A 21,715-nucleotide genomic window follows, 5' to 3' on the forward strand; every position below is an offset into this window, starting at 1 on the left:
CACGGCCAGGCCTCCTCTCGGCCCATGAAGGATGCTGGTCTCTGTCGGGGCTTTGAAGGATGAATAGGAGTTGGCTAGTTGGAAGTGCAGGGATGGGACTTCCAGGAGGCAGAGGGGCCCGCATGAGCTGAGCCCTGTAGCTCAGGAGGACATTAGCCAGGGGGTGGGGGGCGATCACAGTGCCTTGGGGAGAGGAATGGCCCAGTGTGTGGTGGGGGCTGGCCGGGCAGGGCTGGTATGGGGGGGGCCTGGCCGGGCGGGGCCGGTGTGGGGGGGGGCCTGGCCGGGCGGGGCCGGTGTGGGGGGCAGGGCTGCGGGGCCGGAGGGCCTGTCGGCAGGGGTGGCCGGGGCTGTGTGGGCTCTGGGCCATCCCGTGGGGAAGCGTGGGGGCTGGGAATGGCTTGCAGGACAGAGGCCGGAGGGGGGCGGGGGCGGGGGCGAGAGGAGGCAGCAGAGCCGTGCATCGTGTGGCTCCACCCCCAGGAGACGGCCATCCCTGCGGAGCTGCTGGTGACGGTGCTGGAGCCGGGGCTGCCCACCGCGGCCAGCCTGTACGTGCTGCCGCCCCCGCCCGGGCCCTCCAGGATGAGGGGCACCTCCGGCGACCAGGTACCTGCGGCCACGGCCTCCTCCGCCGGCGGCCACCACGGGGAGACCGGGAGCTCGCCCTCCTCAGCCCCATCGCGCGGGCTGCCCCCCGGGGCCCTGGCCTCCGAGCTCACCTCCCGTCACAGCGAGGGGAGCGGGGGGGGCACGGGGCGCAACCACCCCCACCCCATCCCATGCCACCGTGGAGCTGGTCTGGGGTCCCGCCGCCCTGCGGGGTGCTGCCCACGGGGACCCAGGGCCGGGGTCAGGCAGAGCAGAAAGCAGCCTGCCCACCAGCAAACCCGCAGCCCAGGGCACGCCCGCGGGAGGCCCGCGGGGTGGCAGGCCGGGGACCCGAAGGTGACGGGCCTCGTCCCCGGACGTGCTGCCCCGGCTGAGCCTGGAGGACCCGGCGCCACGTGGGAGAAGCCAGCACCGGCCACGGTTCCGAGGCCCGTGTCTGCGGCAGGGCCAGAGCAGGCGGAGCCGCAGAGGGTGCGGCTGGTGGGGGGTGGCGGTGAAAGCTGGAACGGGACAGCAGCAGCCGCACACTCTGCCGAGGGCCTATCCCGCCGGACGTGCGCTTAGGAAGCTGAAGTGTCCAAACAGAAGGCTCAGAACTCCGCGAGCCTGGCCCAGGGGACAGGCCGTGCAGGCGGCGGAGCGCCTGTGCCTGCGGCCCCGAGCCTGCTCCAGCGCCTCCACCGGACGGAGGGACCCCAGCTTCTCCCAAGGGCGCCCCCCGCTTGTGGCTCCGCCCCCACCGGGGCTCCTGGGGGAGGGCGGGGCAGGGGAGGGGGCAGTGAGGGCCTGTTTCCCAGGTGAGCGCTGACCGCTGTGCGGGCTGGGCCTCCGGGCACACACAGCACTGCCCCCTGCCCTGCCCCCCCCCCCCGGGGGAGACGCCCCCTCGGCCGCAGGCAGGCCGCTCAGGAGAGGAGGGCAAGAGGCAGAGGAGGCGGAGGGGCGCCGTCCACTCCCATGGTGCTCGGAGGAGACCTCACGCTGGCACACAGGAACCCTGGTGGCGGGTCACGGCCACGCCGGGCCGAACAGCCGGGACCCCCGTTCTGTGGGCAGGGCGGCCTCCTGGCTCCAGTGCTGCCCTGGAGCCGGGCTTGCCCGGAGCAAGCAGAGCCGGGGTGTCCCGCGGAGGCGCCCCGCACACGGCCACACCTGCCACGCAGAGGCCCCGTGTGCCCGCCCCCCGTGGCCCCACCCGCCCTCCATGGCCCACCCACCCCCGTGGCCCCACCCGCCCTCCGTGGCCCGCCCGCCGTGGCCTGGCTCACGCCCTCTGTTGCAGAGCCCGGCGGCCGTGCGGCAGGCGCTGAGCGCGCAGAAGATCAGCTTCCCCCTGCGGGCCGGCGTCCGTGTGCTGGTGGGCCTCGGGCCGGACACACGTGAGTCCGGCCGCAGGGAGGCGGGCGTGGCGGCCTCCGACTTCCACTGCGTGGGGCTGGGTGGTCGCTCAGGGCCTGGGCTCCGCTCCACAGGGAGCTGTGGTTCTGAGAGTGTCACCCCCTCCCCCCGGGTCTCCCATCAGGATGTCCTTCCCTTTGGGAGCGCTCAGAGCTGGGAGCGCATGGCCGAGCCGTGGCTGTGGCCGTGGCTGTGCGGTGGCCGTGGCCACAGCAGGCGCTCCCAGCAGCACAGACGTGGTAGGTCCACGCACAGGGCCTGTCCCCCGTCCCAGGAGCGTCCCTCCCGCCTGGCCGGCTCCTGGGCCCGGCCCCCTGGCCCCGGACTCGCTGCCGGCCCCGGAGCCTCCTCCGTCCGCAGGCGGGCGCTGCCACGCTGACCCGTGCTCCCTGCAGGCTCTCGGCGGCCGGGCGGCGGCGGCAGCGCCTGGGTGGTGGCCGTGCTCCTGGTCCTCGGGCTGCTCCCGGTGGGAGGCCTCCTGCTCTACAAGTTCAAAAGGCAAGGCCCCCGGGCCCCCTCCACATGCCCCTCCCCCCAGGGCCCTCCCCCCCAGGGCCCCTCCCCCTGGGCCCCCTTCACATGCCCTCCCTCCTCAGAACTCCTCCCCCCTCAGGCCCCCTCCCCCTGGCCCCCTCCACATGCCCCTCCCCCCCAGGGCCCTCCCCCCTCAGGATCCCCTCCCCCCCAGGGCCCCTCCCCCCAGGGCCCCTCCCCCATCAGGGTCCCCCCCCAGGGCCCCTCCTCCCAGGGCCCCTCCCCCCTCAGGGTCCCCCCCAGGGCCCCTCCCCCCTCAGGGTCCCCCCCCCAGGGTCCCTCTCCCCTCAGGGTCCCCCCCCAGGGCCCCTCCCCCCTCAGGGTTCCCCCCCCCAGGGCCCCTCCCCACTCAGGGTCCCCTCCCCCCTCAGGGCCCCTTCCCTCTCAGGACTCCCCTTTGCAGGCCCCCCTTCTGTCCCCTCAGCAGGGGGTGGCCCGACCCCAGGAAGGTGGGAGTTTGCAGGACCTGCCATGGCTGGGGGTGGGGCATGGGGCACTCGCCCTCTGACCCCCTCAGGTCTCAGCACCCCCCTGCTCTGCCCTCAGAGGGACCCGGCGGGGGGCCCTGTGGCAGGCGGCCGGGGTGGAGCACTGTGGGGGGCCCTGTGGTGGGCGGCCGGGGTGGCACTGTGGGGGGGCCCTGTGGGGGGCCCTGTGGGGGGCCCTGTGGCAGGCGGCCGGGGTGGAGCACTGTGGGGGGCCCTGTGGTGGGCGGCCGGGGTGGCACTGTGGGGGGGCCCTGAGGGGAGCCCTGTGGGGGGCCCTGTGGGGGGCCCTGTGGCAGGCGGCCAGGGTGGCATTGTGGGGGGCCCTGTGGCGGGCGGCCGGGGTGGATCACTGTGGGGGGGCCCTGTGGGGGGCCCAGTGGGGGGGCACTGTGGGGGGCCCTAGGGGGGGCGGCCGGGGCGGGGCCTAAGCCCTCTGCCCGCAGGAAGCGGCCGGACCGGACGGTGTACGCACAGATGCACAACGCCAAGGAGCAGGAGATGACCAGCCCGCTGGGCCACGGCCAGGCCGGCCCCGGCCCCGTGCAGCCCGAGGAATTCATGGACGGCGACCTCCACCCGCCGACCCTAGGTGACCCATGGCCCCACCCCCCAAAACTCACCCCATCCTCTCACAGCCCCCACACCCTGCCACGGCCCCAAACCCTCCCACGCCCTGCCACGGCCCCCCACGGCCCCCCACAGCCCCCACACCCTCCCACGCCCTCCCACGGCACCCAAACCCTCCCACGGCCCCCCACGCCCTCTTAGCCCATAGGAGGTGGAGCTGGGGCCCAGCTGGACTCCCAACAAAGCCAGTGCCTCCCCCCTCCCCCCCCACACACACACACTGATGCAGCCCCTGGGACCCCCTCCCCGTGCGGGGCTGCAGCTGTGACAGGCCTGCAGGGCTGTGCTCTCCTGCCTCCCGCCCCCACGGCCGTGCTCAGAGGGCTCTGTTTCCCAGGGAACCACTCGGGCGTGGTCCTCAGCATCAACTCCCGCGAGATGCACAGCTACCTGGTGAGCTGATGGCCGGCGCCCGGAGCGCCCTCTCGCCCGTCCCCGGGGCACGGCCCCCACGGCCGGCTGTGCCGGCACTGGCGTCGCCCAGAGGCCGGGAGGAGCCGCCTCTCTGGCCGCCCCAACAAGGCCCAGCGCCCCGCCTCTGCTCAGGACGCCCGGGGGCTGCTGACGCCGCCTCCCTGGACCCCAGCCCTCGGCCCCGCCGCCCGCCGGCTCCGGCCCGCCTCCACCCCGGACGCTGCGCCGGACCCTGGGACCCCCGCCTGGGCCTGACCTCTGGTGCCAGGCGGGTCCCCTGGGTGCCTGCCCGCCCTCTGGCACCGCAGACCCACTCAGCCACGCTGCACATGGACACGGTCGTGCCCACCGAGGGCAGCCCGCCAGGCGCCCTCCAGCGTCGGAGAGCCTGAGGCCGGGCCCCGCCACGCCTCCTGCCGCCCGCCCCCCCCAAACTGCAGGTGATGGGAAACACCTTTCCCAGAATGCCCAGGGCTGCTCAGTGGCCTCCGGGCACCCTTCCCCTGGGCCAGAGGGGCCGAGGCCGGCCTTCCCCTGGGAGCCACGGGGCTGCAGCTTCACAGCCGGCCACCAGGCGGCGCCCCCACAGGCGCCTCCTCCCTCGCGGTGGGCCGGGCCCAGAGGCCCAAGCTGCTGCAGTGATTGCTTCAGGGGCCCACACGGAACCCGGGGACCAGAGGGTTAGGGTCGGAGGGCGGGTGCACCCCCCCGTGGATGCAGACCCCAAGGCCAGAGAGGGGTGACCCTCCCCAGGCCAGACCGCAGTCGAGGCAGAGCGCCTGGGAGCCAGCCCTCGGCCCCCGGGCCGTGCAGTCCGCTCACCGGAGCCAGAATCGGACGCTGCTGCCTCAGGGTCCGGTGTGAACACCTGGGGGCTGCTCCCCCTTGGCTGTGAACCCGAATCAGTATTCCTGCCCCCTCCCCTCCATGCACTGACCCCTCCCCCCCCCCAGGGCAGGGCCCTCTGGCGGCCTCTCCTGGGGACACCAGAGCCCGGGCTAGGGGCCGGCTGGCCTGGGTGGGGAGAACAGCCCCCTGGAGCAGTGGGGACTCCCGCCAGTCCAGTGACCTGTCAGCATGGGGCCTCGGAGACCACAGGGGGAAGAGGTCCCTGTGGGTCCCTCCCCTGGCCCTGCCCACCAGCAGACAGCCACGCTGCAGACTCAGCCCGAGGACAGGGCAGGGGGCTGGTCTGGGGGGCACAGTTTCCATAGACACTTAGGGAGCCCTGTGTCCACCCCACCTGCCTGGGAGAGCCGGACACTGTCCAGGCCCAGGGTCAGGGGCGGCATGGCGTGCCCTGGACACAGCCCCTGCCCAGCTCACCAGTGCCTGCGGGTGACCCCCCGTGACCCTGAACCCCGCGATTCACTGCTGTTCGGGCAGGCCTGCCCCGGCCGCTGGTGGTTTCCTTGGGGTTGTCATTCCTTCTGCCTATGAGGAGTATCTGGGGCCCACGAACCCCGAAACAAGGTGGCACTGGCTCCCCTGCACTCTCCCACCCACAGCGTCCGGTTGCCACGTGGGTCCACGGCCCGTCCGGCTACACGTTTGAGGGCGCACATGGGGCGCCCAGCCCCGCACAGGCTCCGGGGAGGCGTGGCCTGCTGCAGCCGCAGGGCGGTCCCCCGGGCTGTGCCCACACCGGTATATGCACACCACAGAGATGCGATCGGTTCTTTCTTACTTTTCCTTTTTAAAAACCAATAAACCACTTGTGATGCTTTTAACAAAGATGGACCTGCCTGACTGGCTCTTCCTCAGCATCACCTAAGAGCGTGCGTGGGCCCGCGCTCATGGAGGGCCTGCGCCCCGCGGCCATCGCCGTGGGAGGACGGGAGCAGCGCCGGGCCCCAGGAGGTTGCAATGACGCTAACCTTGGCCGCTGGATCGGGACGTGTGGGCAGAGCAATGGCTCCGCCCTCACACCTGCTGCTCCTCCCCTCCTCGGACCCACAGGGCCGGGCACGGCCGCCAGCCCCCTGAGCCCTGTCCATCACAGTCACCACCTCCACCTGCGCCCAGGCCTCCGGGACCGTGCGCCATGGAGGCAAACCAAGAGCACAGCCCTCCGGGGTCAGGGTCAGGGTCAGGGTTAGGGCTAGGAATAGGGTCAGGGTTTGACCTGCATTAAGGTTAGGGTTAGGGTTTGATCTGCATTAGATGGGGTTAGGGTTAAGGTTGGTGTTTGACCTGCATTGGGTTAGGGTTAGGGTTAGGGTTTGATCAGCATTAGATTGGGGTTAGGGTTTGATCTGCATTAGATTGGGGTTAGGGTTAAGGTTGGGGTTTCACCTGCATTAGGGTTAGGGTTGGACCCGGGGCTGAGAGGTATTTCAGGGGGGAGTGCTCCCTCGGGGTGGGAGCTGCTGGGGCCATTGGGGACCTACACCTGGTGGCCTCTCTCTGCTTGGGAACTGGTGTTGGCGAGCCCTCTCACTGGGAATTGTGGGCTCAGGAGACATGAGACCCAGGTGGGTCTTCTCTCTGAGCCGAGAGTCCCCACATACCATTTTCCCTCAGCGCCCAAGTCCTGGGTGCCTCTGCCCTCCTCTCTGTCCGAGGCCTGGGCCGGGGTTCCCTCGGCCAGAACGCAGGGGCTGTGGACAGCGGTGTTTTCCTGTTTCCCCGTCCTTGTTATTGTCACCCAGTGACGCCTCCAGGTCAGCTGGTGGAGCAGCCGCCTCCCCGCCCGCCGGGGGCCGCCAGGGCCGGGGCCAGGCCGGCACAGGAAGGCCTTTCTGACTGCATCGCTGTCCTGCCCGGGAGTGGCTGCTGTGACTCCGCAGAGCGGGTCTCACTCTGATCCGGGTCAGAGCAGCCTGCCCCGTGGACGGCGCCCCGTCCTCCCCATCCCCGTCAGGGTGGCTGGCCGGTTCCTTTCCTCCCGGGGCCTCTTCGCTCCCGTGGATCTGGGGGGGCACGAGGCCGCCTCGCCGTCACCGTGCTGGGCGGGCTGGACGTGGGCTCTCCCGGTGCCTCGGGCGTTGTGTGTCCGCGCAGCACCTGCCGCGTGGGTATGTGAGCGCTTTACGCCCCTCCTGAGCCCTCACATGGAGCCCTGAGCTGTCCCTGTCCCTCCTGATGGGTGAGGAGGAGCAAGCAAGCCGGCTCAAACCAGAGACCAGTGGCCTGGCCTCGTGTCCACACCTTCCTGCTGGGGGGAGGTGTGGCCGCCATGTCCGCTGTGGGGAGGCCGCAGAGCGGGAGGCGGTGGCCATGAAAACAGGCTGGTCATACTCACAGTTCCCACGTGGAGGGCATGCCACGCCGGGCAACGCCAGGGCACACTGGGCCACAATAGGCCACGTCAGGGCTCACTGGGCCACAATAGGCCACGCCAGGGCACACTGGGCCACAATAGGCCACGTCAGGGCTCACTGGGCCACAATAGGCCACGTCAGGGCACACTGAGACACAATAGACCACGCCAGGGCACACTGGGCCACAATAGACCACGCCAGGGCACACTGGGCCACAATAGACCACGTCAGGGCACACTGGGCCACGCTGGGCCACATGGGAAGAGCGGACCCAGCCGGGAGGCCGAGGGAGGCAAACCTGGCAGAACAGTGTGGTGTGTGCACGGGGAGGTGGGCCAGCAGGCCCAGGCACCGGTCTGACAGTATTGGAGTGCTGGGTGCCCGGCCCCTGCCCTTGGCGGGGGGTGGGGGGGTAGTGTCCGGGTGCGAGAGCCCGGGGAACCCCGATGGGCGGGGCCCTGCCTGGCTGGCACGTGGAAGATGTGCTGAGGCCAGCCCTCCACCTGCCCCGGCCTGGCCGGCCCCCTCCCCTCGCCCCCCTCGGTGAGCCGGCGGAGGAAGACGCGGGGCCGGGCTGGAAGATGGCTTTATTGACAGCACACGGCTGGGTCGCGCCACAGGCGCCCGTCGGGGGCTACGGGAATAGGGCGGCCCCTCAGCAAGAACCAAGTGAGGTGACTGCAAAAGGGGCGAACGGGAACCCATGTTTCCAGGCGAGTTCCCCTGATAAACCTCTCACCGTGAATTAAATACATCGAGAGCAGTGACACCTATGTACAGGCATCTAACCGGCGGCCCACGGCCCGTTAGAACCCCGCCCGGGCCCTCTCAGGGTCTTCCAGGCCGGAGTGTCAGACAGTGAGGAGGCTCCATTCTGAGCGGGAGGCCCGGGAAAGGCTGGTGTGGTTACAGCCCTCCCGGGAGCAAGCCCAGCGGGAGGAGCGTGGTGTGGAAAGCTGCTTTGGTCCGAGAACTGGGAGCGGCGAGCCGCTCTGAAGGGATCGGCGAGGCTGGGGCCCGGGATCCGCTCACAGGCGCCCCTGTGCCCACACCACATGCCCGTGGCCCGCGGCTCCGCCTCCCGCGTGGCGCCGTGCGGGGTGTGTGGCACGGAGGGGCAGTTCACCTTCAGTTCATTTCACAGTATAGCGCAGCCGCCAGACAGCGTGACAGCAGGAACAAGTAACAAATAACAATAACAATAATATGATAACAAACGCCCTCTTTAAAAATGTGCGCGATCGGAATTAAGTGTCCTGTACAAACGGCGTTAGAAAAGAGAAGGCAAGCTGTGCGTGTCGCTGCTGCTGAGCCCGTGGCAGGAGCGAGCCCGGGGGCCGCCCGGCTGGGTCCCTGCGGGCCTGCTGGTGTGGTCAGCCCACCCGGGCTCCTGTCACGTGACCCGGTGCACAGACAGCCTTGTCGGGGCGGGGCTGGCTGTGCACCATGGTACCTGAGGTCACGGGGTCGCCCAGAGAGAAGAGCTGGGAGAGGTGGGGGGAGCCGTGCCAGGAGCCCCACCCGAGCTGAAGCCAGGGCTAGGTGGCACCCACCTGGCACTCTGGGCAGAGAGGACGCGGCCTGCACCTGAGGGTCACTGTGCTCTGGGCAAGGGGTGAGAGTGAAACATCGTAAACGTGTCAGCGTGGGGGGGGCGCTCTGAGGCTGACGGGGCCTCAGGTCCAGCAGGCGGGGCCGACCATGAGGGCAGCCCCCCCGCCCCCTCTCATGCTGTCAGGACCCCGGTCTAGCCGCACTCTGGCCACGACCACCTGGGAAAGGGCCGCTGCTCCCAGGGCGCAGGTCTCCGCCCCGGACAGGAGCCGTGTCTGCTATGTACAGATATAAGTTAGGACTACACTCTGAACATGTACAAATAAATAACTACTGGCTCTGACCACATCCGGACACGGGAGACCCGCAGACCCCAGCGGACAAGTCCCCCCTTACAGGCCGTGGCTATGGAGTGGATTAACGCCCGGCCGTGTCAGCACCGCCCGTGGCGGCCAGGAGCCTGAAGGCTGGACCGGCCACGCTCAGGCCGAGGTGCTGCCACGCCGGTGCGGGCAGGAACGTGGCTGCCGGCCCCCGGCGTGCCGGACCTGGCGGCTCTCTTGGGCAAGGCGGCTGCCCGGCCCAGAGACCACGTGAGGCCACGCTTGGCTGGAAGCCTCTGGGCCCGAAGGCGCAGGGCCACGGGAGATGGAGCACCCCCTCGGGGAGTGAGCGCGTGCGCCCACAGCGCCGGCCCTCCCGGGCTCACCGATGAGTGCAGGGGGTGAGCGTCCCGCCATCCTGTGAGTGCGGAGCCGCGGGGCAGGCCAGGCCGACTGGCAGGGGCTGTGCGGGAGCTCAGGCTCCGGTGGAGCCAGGCACGCAGCTCCCAGCGCCTCCCCGCCCGGCCTGGAGCACCGCGGGGCCGGGTGCCCAGCGCTGAGGCCTGGGACCGGGCCTGCGCGGCTGTGCGGGGCCGGCTCTGTCCCCGGGCCCCAGCGGGTCGCCCAGAGACTCCACGGAGGAGGAGGCCCTACGAGGCCCACGGGCCCAGGAGGGGCAAGCCCAGGTCCCCGGACGCGGCCATATCTTAGATTTGCAAACGGGGGGCAGGGGGAGTCGGGCGGCTAGAAGCTCTGTCCATGGCTCTAGACCCGCCACTCCCAGCACCCCCGCCAGCGACATCAGGAAGAGAGGACAGCCGTGCGCCCCCAGGCTGCCAGCTCTCCATGGCCGCCCATGGCGGAGGGAGGGATGGAGGGCTGTGGGGAGGGTGCTGGAAGGAGGACACAGGGCAAAGCATCCCAAACCCTCGCAGCCATCGGGAGGGGCCTCCGGGAGCCCGGGGCTGAGTGATCACAGAGGATGTGAGCTGTTAGAAAGCTGTCCAGCCCGAAGCTGCTGTCCCGCAGCTCAGGGGAGGCCTCCGGCAGCCCCCAGCCTCACCTTCAGGGCGGGGGGAGGAGGGGGGCATGGCAGGGGGAGGGGCCACAGACTCCTGGCGGCGGCTGGCACTGGGAGCTGTGACCCCGCCTGGCGAGGACGGTCTTCCGCGGCCTCCCCCCGCCGCCCCGAACAAACCACGTGGGAGCGGCGGCCAGCACAGCTTTACAGGCGGCTCGGACAGTAGAAAATATGCGGCCGGGCTCGGCGGGCCTGCTCAGCCGCGGCCTCTCCTGACGTCCGTGTCTACGTCCCGTTCTTCAGCTCCCACTCCTGCCGGGAAGTGAGAGCCAGAGTGACACACACGAAGGTGTGGGTGCACGTGTGCAGACGGGAGGGCCGCGCGCCCGGGAAGCGGTCAGCGTGGGTCCCCCCAGGGCCGAGGGCCGCGGTGAAGACAAGGAGGCCCCCACGGGCATGGCCCCGAGCATGCCCCCCCCCACCCCGGCCTCGGACCCTCCGACGCCCGGACAGGCGGCTCCGGGGGACCGGAGACCACGTGGCGCCTAGCGGAGGCTGTGGGACCGGACAGGACACGCCCGGCCCCCCGCCCTCCCGCCCACGGGACGCTGAGGCCACAGTGTCCGCCCGGCGGGCTGGCCAGCAGCATCGCCCGCGCACGGGCGGAGGGGCTGACCTTGGCCTTGCGGAGCACGTGGCCCCGGCAGGGAGAGCTGCCGGCCGGCCGGCTCTTCCTCAGGGCGGCGGCGCTGTTCACGGGCACCGGGCCCTCGGCGTCGCTGGTCTCGCAGCTGGACAGCGGCGAGCTCTCCAGAGTCCGCGGCCGGAGCACTGGGGACTGAGAGGGACGTGTGAGGCGGCCCCGCTGTGTCCAGCAGGAACAGGAAGAGCGGGGTCTGGGATGTGACAGCCATAGCGGAGCCCGTAAAGGTGTGCTGGCCGCCGCTCTCACGTGGTTTGTGCAGGGCGGCGGGGGGAGGCCACGGAAGACCGTCCTCGCCAGGCGGGGTCACAGCTCCCCAGTGCCAGCCACCGCCGCCGCCGCCAGTGCGTGTGTGTGCACAGTCCCTGCCCCATTCGAAGGCGCCTTTTCAATGCCGGGTCACAGGCAGAGACGGAGGCTCAGAGGAACGCTGCGCCGCTGGTCGGCTGGGGAGCGGGGAGGGCAGTCCGCGTCCCCGCATCCCGTGGCGCCTCCAGCCCGCACGCCGCCAGCAGTCCCGCTCCGGGGACTCCGATCCCAGCCCCGCCCTCCCTCCCTCCCGGGCCCGCAGCAGAGCCTGGTGGCAGCTGCAGCAGGAGCGCGGGAACCCCACGTGGCCGGCTCACGGGGGAGCGGCAGAGCAGGCTCAGGATCCGGGCTGTGAAAGAGACCAAGCCCTGGCCAGTTTGGCTCAGTGGACAGAGCGTTGGCCTGTGGACCGAAGGGTCTAGGGTTCAACTGGTCAAGGGCTCATACTTTGGTTGCAGGCTCAATGCAAATCGACGTTTCTCTGTCTCTCTCTCCCTCCTCCCTCTTCCCTTCCCTTCCCTTCCCCCTCTCTCTCTCTCAAAAAAAAAAAAAAAAAAAAAAAGGAAGAAAAAAAGAACAAAGAAACCAAGGGGAAAGAGCCTCAGGTGAGAGTTATGTAAGTGTGCGCGGAGGCCGCGGTCCGCTGTGCAGAGCGAGGGGGTGGGCGGCCTCTGTAGAGGAAGGGACTTTTCCTGGGGCGCCATGCATGGTGCTCGGGGGCGTGCGCGGGTGCTCGGGGGCGTGTGCGGGTGCTCGGGGCATGTGTGGGTGCTCGGGGCTGTACGTGGGTGCTCCGGGGTGTGCGTGGGTGTTCCGAGGAGTGCGTGAGTGTTCGGGGCTGTGTGTGGTGCTCAGGGGCGTGTGTGGTGCTCAGGGGCGTGCGCGGGTGCTCGGGGGCGTGTGGTGCTCGGGGGCGTGTGCGGGTGCTCGGGGCTGTACGTGGGTGCTCCAGGGTGTGCGTGGGTGTTCCGAGGAGTGCGTGAGTGCTCGGGGCCCTGTGCGGGTGCTCAGGGCCATGTGTGGGTGCTCGGTGTGTGTGGGTGCTCTGGGGGGTGTGCAGGTGCTCGGGGGCGCATGCAAATGCTCAGGGCCGTGTTGGGTGCTCGGGGGCGCGGGGACCGTACCTGTGGACTCGAGGTCCCCGAGCGGGGCTCGATGGCCAGCCCCAGGGTGACGCCGCCGGCCCGGGCCTTGCGCAGGCTCTCGGTGACCTCGGTGAGCTCCAGCTCCAGGCTGACGCGCTCCGCCTCCTTCCGCCGGCACTCCTCCTCCAGCGCCTTCAGCTTCTCCTCCAGGGCCAGCTGCGCCTTCCTGCCTGGAGCACAGACCCTGAGGCCCTGCAGGGACCACAGACACCCCCCCGGGACACTCACCGGCCTCCGGGCAGCCAGGCCCGCGCCCACCCTGGGGGCTGCAGCTGGAGAATGGGAGCCGGCGGCCTCACTGCTCACGTCACGTGGACCCAGAGCTGCAGGCTTCACCGCCTCCCGAGCCCTCCAGCCCTCCGTCCAACACGCTCCCTCCCCCACAGCGCACACGTGCTTCATGTGACTGGCACGTGGGCACTGACACGGGAAAGCTGGCACCTTGCCCACAGGACAGCTAAGGGAGCCGGGGTAACAGCCCGGTCTGGTCTGGTGCCAGCACGTGGGGCTCTTCTCTGAGGCCAGAAGCTGCTCTAACCTCTGTGTCGGCACCTCCCTCCCACCCAGCCTCTGGCTGGCATTGCATCCGCTCGCAGCCGCACCTGCCCAGCCCGGCCAGCACCCGCTCGTGCAAGTCACGGAGGCAGCCAGGAAGGCCCAGATCCCTGTGCCCGCGTGCCAGCACCCCCCTCACCCCGACACACACACACACACACACACACACACACACACTGAGCTACCACACACACTGAGCTACCACACACACACACACACACACACACACACACACACTGAGCTACCAGTAGGTAGGCGTCTCCCGGCCTCCTTGGCTCTCTACTCCTCTCCCCTCCCCCCTTCCATGCTGGGCCAGCCACACGGAGACACGGGCTAGAGCTGCCCAGGGGAGAGCAGCCTGGAGCTGAGGCCTGGGTGTCTGCAGTCCGTCCCTCACCAGGCCCCGTGCCCACTTCTGCCCACGCACAAGCCACCTGGCCCAGCACCATGCTCCTTAGGACTGCCTTTACTTAGCTGCGCTCTGTAGCTCCTTCCTCCCCCGCCCCTGCCCCTGCCCCAGCCGCACTCGACCCGGCCTCACCCCCTCCCTTCCAATAGCTCACACTGCTCTGCCCTCAGCGGGCCCTCCTCTGGGTGCTGTCCCCTCCCGCCTTCCAGGACTCCTGCACCTGTCCCCCTGCCTGTCCCGGGCTCCCATACCCGGCACCTGTCCCCCTGCCTGTTCCGGACTCCCACACCTATCCCCCTGCCTGTCCCGGGCTCCCGCACCCGTCCCCCTGCCTGTCCCGGACTCCCGCACCCGTCCCCCTGCCTGTCCCGGACTCCCGCACCCGTCCCCCTGCCTGTCCCTGGCTCCCACACACGTCCCCCTGCCTGTCCCGGACTCCCGCACCCGGCACCCGGCCCCCTGCCTGTCCCGGGCTCCCGCACCCGGCCCCCTGCCTGTCCCGGGCTCCCGCACAGGCACCCATCCCCCTGCCTGTCCCGGACTCCCGCACCCGTCCCCCTGCCTGTCCCGGACTCCCGCACCCGTCCCCCTGCCTGTCCCTGGCTCCCACACACGTCCCCCTGCCTGTCCCGGACTCCCGCACCCGGCACCCGGCCCCCTGCCTGTCCCGGGCTCCCGCACAGGCACCCGTCCCCCTGCCTGTCCCGGACTCCCGCACCCGTCCCCCTGCCTGTCCCTGGCTCCCACACACGTCCCCCTGCCTGTCCCGGACTCCCGCACCCGGCACCCGTCCCCCTGCCTGTCCCGGACTCCCGCACCCGTCCCCCTGCCTGTCCCGGACTCCCGCACCCGGCACCCGGCCCCCTGCCTGTCCCGGGCTCCCGCACCCGGCCCCCTGCCTGTCCCGGGCTCCCGCACAGGCACCCGTCCCCCTGCCTGTCCCGGACTCCCGCACCCGTCCCCCTGCCTGTCCCTGGCTCCCACACACGTCCCCCTGCCTGTCCCGGACTCCCGCACCCGGCACCCGTCCCCCTGCCTGTCCCGGACTCCCGCACCCGTCCCCCTGCCTGTCCCGGACTCCCGCACCCGGCACCCGGCCCCCTGCCTGTCCCGGGCTCCCGCACCCGGCCCCCTGCCTGTCCCGGGCTCCCGCACAGGCACCCATCCCCCTGCCTGTCCCGGACTCCCGCATCCGTCCCCCTGCCTGTCCCGGACTCTCCCGCACCCGGCACCCGTCCCCCTGCCTGTCCCGGACTCCCGCACCCGGCACCATTCCCCTGCCTGTCCCGGGCTCCCGCACCCGGCACCCGTCCCCCTGCCTGTCCCGGACTCCCGCACCCGGCACCCGTCCCCCTGCCTGTCCCGGGCTCCCGCACCCCGCACCCCCCTGGGTAACCAACAATGCTTCCAGACCCCGGGAAGCGGTGTGGGACACGCGTGAATCTGACTGCAGGCTGAGGGGAGGGGAGGCTGCACAGACAGGAGCCAGACCCTCCCGACGGCGCCTCATACCAGCGTTCGCCTCGATGGCGGCCCGCAGGTCCCCCCTCTCCTTCCGGAGCTGGGCCAGCCTGGTCCGCAGGGCTTCCTTCCGCCGCAGCAGCTCCTCCTCCTGGCTCTGCAGCCGCCTGGCGTCCGCCTCCACCCTGTTCTTGCCGTACCTGTACTGGTCAGCATCTGAGACACGCAGGAAAGCGTTAGCCTGCAGGCAGGGCACTGCGCAGAGCCGCCCCGGCCCATCCCCCGCCTCGCTGGGTAAGTCAGCTGGCTCCGGGAACTCCGCAGGAGAGAACGGGCCTGTCAGAGCCAGCTGATTACCCAGAATTCTCAGGAACCATGTTCTACATGAAAACAGGATCAAGAAATCCTCTAATCTCTCCCTGCCGGCCGGCACCTCGCCCGCAGTGCACATCCGCCGCAGCGAGGAGGCGTGAGCATCACACGCAGTCCTGGCTGTGGCTAGTTCCCGTGGATTTCAGGCTTCTTCCCCAGCCCGTCCCAGCTGGCTGCAGCCCGTCCAGCGCTCTGCCGACCCACCAGCAGCTACGTGCCCTGCACCAGGGGCACCAGCACGTACCATCGGTGGGTGAACAAACGGACAATGAGAAAGGGAAGCGGAGCCCGGGTGGGTGTGGAGCCGCCTGTCAGGCCTGAGTCCCAGCGTGCCGGCAGGGGGAAAGGTGATGGGCTGCAGGCCCATCTCTCCTCGGGCCCCAGCCCCTCCACAGCGGCAGAGGCGCCCGCGGCCACGGACGGGACCACGGACGGGCACGGGCACTCACTGGAAGGCGTGCGCCTCACGCCGGCGGCCGGCTCGGCCTTCTTGGGCTGGCCGCTCGGGGGCTTGCCTCTGCCCGCGGCCCCGCTGGCTGCGAGCGGGGGCTTTCTGCTCTTCAGCTGTGGACACAGAGAGAAGGCACTTACCAACAACAACCGAGGCACCGGTGCTGTCTGCGGGGCGGTTCCCTCTGCGCCCGCCTGCAGCACCCAGCACCCACAGCAGCTCTCAGGGAGGCAGGAGACACCTCGGCTCCCAAACCCTGGGAGCTGGGGTGCCCGGAGGCTGCGTCTCCAGCGTGAGGGGCGCAGGACGCCCTCGGCAGGGAAGCAGCCGCGACATGTGCGCTGAGAGCTGCGATTGAGGGGAAGGGAGTCGGTGTGGGGAGCGGGCAGCTGCTCTGGGGGCCTGTGCTTGGACCAGGGGCGGGCTCCTTCGGGGGCCCCCTGGGGGAGCAGCCCGAAGCTGGTTTCTCTGCCGTGTTTCACCGGCAGGGTCTCAGGAAGGAGCCACAGGTGCTGGATTCCCAGCCCCGCCACTTCCTGGCAGGCGGGCCAGCCCGTGGATGTGCTCAGCGGTGGACAGTCCTGTGCGCAGGAGTGCAGCTGGCGGGAGGTGAGCTGGGTGTCTAGGCCCACACCCCGAGGTCATGCCCACCCTGCGCCGTGGGCGGGGCCTAAATTCGGCTCTGTCACCAGCTCTGAGTGAACCACGATCCCTGAGCCCCCACTTAGTAATCACCATGTCTGACCACCATAATCAACGAGGCCAGAGCCACTGGCTCCCGAGTCTGACCTTCAGGCTCACGGGACAGACTCTGAGCAACTGTCATCAAAAATTAGAAGCTGCCGAAACCGGTTTGGCTCAGTGGTAGAGCGTCGGTCTGCAGACTGAAGACTCCCAGGTTTGATTCCGGTCAGGGGCATGTACGTTGGTTGCGGACACATCCCTGGTAGCGGGTGTGCAAGAGGCAGCTGGTCGATGTTTCTCTCTCATTGACGTTTCTAGCTCTCTATCTCTCTCCTTTCCTCTCTGTAAAATATCAATAAAATATGTATATTTTTTTAAATCAGAAGCAAACAGCTGGCTGGTGTGGCTCAGTGGTTGAGTGCTGACCCATGAATCAAGAGGTCGCTGAATTGATTCGGGTCAGGGCACATGCCCAGGTTGTGGACTCGATCCCCAGGAGGGGGTATGCAGGGGGCAGCCAATCAATATTTCTCCCTCCCTCTCTCTTTCTCTCTGAAAATAATGAAAACAGATTTTTTTTTAAAAATCAGAAGCAAAGCTGTGCTGTGCTGACAAGAGCCTCGGCCGGAGGGCTTTGAGCGCCGCCCAATCTGAGATCCCGGGCTTCCTGGCGCTCCTCACTCTGTAACGATCCCCACACGGGGAGGGAGGCCACCTCTCCGGTGCCACCTGCTCCAGGGAGCACTCGCACACGGGTGCAGGGCTGTGTGCCAAAAGTCTTAGGCCGAAAAGGCATGAAAACACACCAGTATTTGTAGCGAAATGCTATCGTTTGCCACAGAGCTGAGTGGGACAACAGCCTGACAACAGGCTATGACCATTGGTCACTGATAATCCCAAATCCTTATCCTCTCCTGGCTCTCACACCCGTTCGGGAAAGCACCGCAGCGTCCTCACCGGGCCTGGCTTCCGTGTAAGGATCAGGGTCCGCCGGTGCGCACGTTTAATGGAAACATTAACAAACGTGCAGCTCACAATCTTCCGCAGAGTCTCACCGTCCCTGTCCTTTCCTAAACCTCTGCCTTGGCCAACCCCCGGGACACCCCGGACAGGAAAGAGCCAGGTGTGCAGGGAAAGCGGGGCCCGCAGCAGGGACGGGGCGGGAGGGGGGTGAGCGGAGCCCACAGCGGGGACGGGAGGGGAGGGGGGTGAGTGGAGCCCACAGCGGGGACGGGAGGGGAGGGGGTGAGTGGAGCCCACAGCGGGGACGGGAGGGGAGGGGGGTGAGCGGGGCCCACAGCGGGGACGGGAGGGGAGGGGGGTGAGCGGGGCCCACAGCGGGGACGGGAGGGGAGGGGGGTACCGAGGCAGCTCCCTGTCCACCGCTTTCCCAGGTGTCCCGCTTACTACGAGCGGCACCCGGCCAGACTGGGCAGGAGGCTGCGGCCAGAGGGGGTGCCAGAGCAGAGAAGCGATGCTGTACCTGGGAGCCGAGCCCGAGAGACGCCCTCCCCACAGAAGAGGTGTTAGTGACAGACGGGGCGGGAGGCAGCCCGCATGCCGTGGGCTGCCTGTAATGGCTACAGGGCAGGGTGTCGGCCGGCGGCCTAGCAGCCCTCCTGTCGGCCGGCGGGCAGCGCGCAAAGATTTCCGGCGACGGCAAGTTATCGTACAGCGCCGCGTTATCGTACAGCGCCGCTCCTCCCGGGCCTCTGCCGTCCGGCTCCCACTGCAACACACACAGGCGGTTAGTGCCGCGGCCACAAGCAGACAGACGTTAGCGCGGGCGCGGCGCGGGTTAGCGCGGGACGCAGGGTTAGTGCGGGACAGGCGTTAGCGTGGGACACCGTCAGCGCCCACCCCGTGCCCGCGGCTGGAGAGCCCACCCGCTGCAGGGAGCCGACCCGAGGGCCCTGCCTGCTGCTGGGCTGAAGGACAGCCTCTCCCCTCCTTGGCCCGCCCCGGTCACTGGCTTAGAAGTTTCTGTTCTGTCTGGTCACGCAGAACAGAAAGGGCTGACCTGACATTTCTTTAGGTTTTGGGGAGTCCCCGGATCCAAAGCAGACCCACGTGCTTGCGGGAAGGGACGCGGATGGGGACGGGGATGGGGAAGGGGATGGGGAAGGGGATGGGGCGGGCTGGGGTTCTATTACTTTACGGTGGCCACGGGTTCTGGACCCTGTCTGGAGTGCTTCACAGACCCCGCCTCCTCCAGCTCTCACAGCACTGCAGGAAGCGGGGGAAACTGAGGCAGAGGCTACAGGCCCCCTGCCCCCGCGCAGGGCTGACTAAATGGCCGCGACCAAAGCAGCCTTGAAAAGAAATCCAATCGTCACAGAAAACAGGAGGTTTCCGAGCGGAAGTGACGGAATGGCTCTATTCTGACAAACGCCTTTCCCTCGAGGACTAAATCGCTGCAGGCGGCGGGAGAGCAGGGACGTTGGCGGTACGTTCACCGGGGCTCGCCCCGCGCAGAGCCTCTGTTTTAAGGCCTCCGGCACGCTCTGCACTACAGAGGAAGGCGGCTCCTGCAGCGCTTATCCCTGTCCCGTCCCTCTCCGGCTCCGCCTGCAGCGGTAATGACAGCCTCTGCTATGGACACCGGAGCAGCTCAGGCCCAGCAGGCGTGCTCCCGCTCAGGCAGCTCAGGCCCAGCAGGCGTGCTCCCCTCCTCGCTGAGCGCAGCCATTTTGGTGATGCTGGGGCCCGGCTCCGAGCTAAAAATAGGGGACGTGCAGATAAACGGGGGCGCACGTGTGTCCGGGCTGTTACAGGGTCTAGACTAGACTATCTTCCTGAAACACCCAGGGCCTGAGTCACACGGAGACAGAAGCTCGCGGAAGTTTCTGGTTAAAAGTGGGTGCGCTCCCCGTGTGAGTGGCGTCAGAGACCCGTCCTGAGACTCACTAAGGCCTGCGCTGGGCCCAGGGGCCCAAATGGCTGAGCTACTGAAAAGGAGCAGCTGGCAGCGCGGTTTGGGGTCAGAAGTGCAAACTTCATAGAGAAGAGCTGCCCTCCCGGGGACGGCCTGGCCCCCGGGCCCAGCGCAGGGCACCGGGCCGGGCAAGGCGCTGCCAGGCCGCATGGAGAGCCCGGTGCCAGGGGACCGCGCGGGGACGGCCCGGCTCCTGCCCACAGGCCCAGGACAAGGTCCCGCAGAGCCTCGGGCGCAGTGCCCTCCGGGGGAGTCTGCGGATGCCCTGAGCAGCCTGGTCCCTGCGGCCTGAGCCACCTCGACCAGAGCATGGGACAGGCTGGGGCGGGGGTGCCTGTGGCCCCACCTCCTCATCTCACGCCTGTGGGAGGTGTGGCTGGGGAAGGGGAGGGCCTCGGAGGGAAACTGAGAGTAGGTGTGGTTTCCTGAGGCCGAGCTGGAGGTGCAGACTGCCCACCGCTCTGGTGGTGCGGACAGGGCCAGGCGCGGTCAGCAGAGAACGGTGACTGCCCAGAGCATGGGCGGGTGGCCTGGACCAGGCTCGGGACCCCCCGGTGCTCTGCAGGGCTGCCCGGGCTTTCCTGTGGGGGGCGCACAGCCTCTCCAGGGGTGCCGGCTGCTGGTCGGGGGAAAGGTGCTGGCGGGAATGGGAGGGAGGGACTGGCTGGACACGATGTTTCTCAGGGTGGGACCGGACGTGGCTCCCCCTCGACCCCGCCCCTGCCAGCCTCAGGCAGGACTCCAGCCAGTGGACCTTGCAGCCCCCTGGGGTGCAGAGTCCCCCGCACACTCTCACCCATGACACCGCGGACCCAGAATTCACCTCCATCTGCCCTTGGACAGGCCCTGCCCGGCCCAGGTCCCCACTGGCCCCTCCCACCCCTCCTCACCCACCAGCCTGGAGGCCCTTTAAGGGCAATGGCAGCACCTCACCCGCTTAGCGCTCAGCCACAGAGCTGGACCCGGGGGGGTGGGGGGGAAGAAGATGACAGGGAGGGAGGGGGGAGGGAGGGGTGACAAGGGACTGGAGGAGGAAGGGGAGATACGTGAGAGTCACGTAAGGACAGACTGCTGGGCGGGTCCCAGCAGCCCCACGGGGGAGGGGCTGAGGGAGAAGGGCCATGGCTCGCAAACGGAGTTTTAGCTGCTTCTACAGACGGTCCTCGGTTACGTCGGACTCTGTGCGTCATTTCGTGATTACATGGCCATTTCCCTCCCTCCCTCCCTCCTCTGCCTCCACGGTGCTTGCTCAGCTCGTGTCTCCCCGGGAAACGGCAGTCACCACATGTGCCTCACCGAGGCGTGTACTCTAACGTGTTCTCCTCAGTGTCTAATCAATGATGGACAGGGGACAGGGAGGGAGAGCCGGCCTACGGGGCCACGTGCCGGCGTGTCCACAGGCAGTGAGACGGACAGCTGGCCGGAGCAGGCCGGGGGGATGGAGCTCCGGCACGCCCCGCCCGCCCGGGCCTGCACTCACCGCGCCGTTCACGCAGGGCGCGTCGTCGTAGTGCAGCGCCGTCCCGCTGGGGTGGGCGTAGCCGTTGGGGGTGCCCCCGAGGTAGGGGTTGGTGGAGACGACACGTCTGTTCATGAAGCTGAAAGACAGGGCGTGAGGTGACTCCCCTGCCGGCCGGGAGCCTGGCTGAGCCCCGGCCTGTGCTCCGCCCTCAGAGGGTGTGGGAGCCTCCGTGCGGGAGCCGCCGGAGCCGCGGCCGCACACCCCCCCACCTGGAGGACGAACGCGAGGGCAGCACGCCTGCCTGGGAGGACCCCTGCGAGCACGCCCCTGGCGGGTGGCGCCAACAGGCTGGCGGTTTTAAAGGACTTTGTTTCCCACGTTCTTTCCCCAGGAGCTCCCTTCCTGTGGTCCCGGAGGAAGGAGGAGAGAGGAGGCCGGAGGCCGGACGCAGGAGGCAGGAGGCAGCGGGACCTGCCGGTGCTGGGGCAGGGCCAGCGCCCGCACAGGGGCCAGCCAGGCTCAGGGCTCAGGGCTGGGGGCCTGGGCCACGGCAGGAGGCTTTCCGAGGGAGCTGCTGCCCTCTGCTGGGGGCAGGCGGCTGTGCACGCCTCACTGGGCCCAGTGCACTGACTCCAATTTATAAAACAGCTCCTCTTGCTTTTTCCTGACAAAGAACTGTATACGACCACTCTACACTTAGGGTATATGAAGTATGCTCAGGAAAGAGAACAGTTAAACATCTGAGTTTCCTGACTCGTTAATAAACACATATCTGAGATCTTCTCAGTTAGAGGATGCGTTGGAGGCATCTGGGAAGGCACGCGCACACGTGCTGTCACGAGGCAGTGACGGGACGAGGGAGAAGCCGGGGCACATGGATCTGCCGGGGTCGGCCCAGCACTCCCCCGGGCACGGTGCCAGGGAGGAGCGGGGACCGTGAGGGGCAGGCCTGCACGGGAGAGACCGGGGCACCGGACTCCGGGACGTGAGGCTGA

At 69.0% G+C, this 21,715-nt stretch overlaps 2 protein-coding genes across 4 annotated transcripts in view; one reads left to right on the forward strand and one right to left on the reverse strand.

Moving 5' to 3' along the window:
- Positions 1–5,807, forward strand: part of SORCS2 (sortilin related VPS10 domain containing receptor 2) — a 143,657-nt gene extending 137,850 nt beyond the window's left edge. The window contains exons 22-26 of the mRNA XM_084881488.1: positions 484–609; positions 1,895–1,991; positions 2,406–2,508; positions 3,476–3,621; positions 3,997–5,807. Of these exons, the coding sequence (XP_084737614.1) occupies positions 484–609; positions 1,895–1,991; positions 2,406–2,508; positions 3,476–3,621; positions 3,997–4,061 (537 nt within the window). The 3' untranslated portion in view covers positions 4,062–5,807. The remainder of the gene's footprint in view (positions 1–483; positions 610–1,894; positions 1,992–2,405; positions 2,509–3,475; positions 3,622–3,996) is intronic.
- Positions 5,808–10,296: 4,489 nt separating this feature from the next.
- Positions 10,297–21,715, reverse strand: part of AFAP1 (actin filament associated protein 1) — a 59,350-nt gene continuing 47,931 nt past the window's right edge. For 2 of the 3 annotated variants that reach the window (XM_084860801.1, XM_084860800.1), the window contains exons 12-17: positions 20,739–20,856; positions 15,638–15,752; positions 14,868–15,032; positions 12,371–12,561; positions 10,911–11,072; positions 10,300–10,546 (exon numbers count right to left, since the gene is read on the reverse strand). In XM_084860801.1, coding sequence (XP_084716927.1) covers positions 10,520–10,546; positions 10,911–11,072; positions 12,371–12,561; positions 14,868–15,032; positions 15,638–15,752; positions 20,739–20,856 — 778 coding nt within the window. In that variant the 3' untranslated portion in view covers positions 10,300–10,519. Of the gene's footprint in view, positions 10,547–10,910; positions 11,073–12,370; positions 12,562–14,867; positions 15,033–15,637; positions 15,753–17,806; positions 18,053–20,738; positions 20,857–21,715 lie in introns of all 3 variants that reach the window. The other variant, XM_084860802.1, reaches the window with a different exon arrangement.

This window comes from Pipistrellus hanaki (genome assembly GCF_964339955.1).
Source record: "Pipistrellus hanaki genome assembly, chromosome: 1".
Classification (NCBI taxonomy): Eukaryota; Metazoa; Chordata; class Mammalia; order Chiroptera; family Vespertilionidae; genus Pipistrellus; species Pipistrellus hanaki.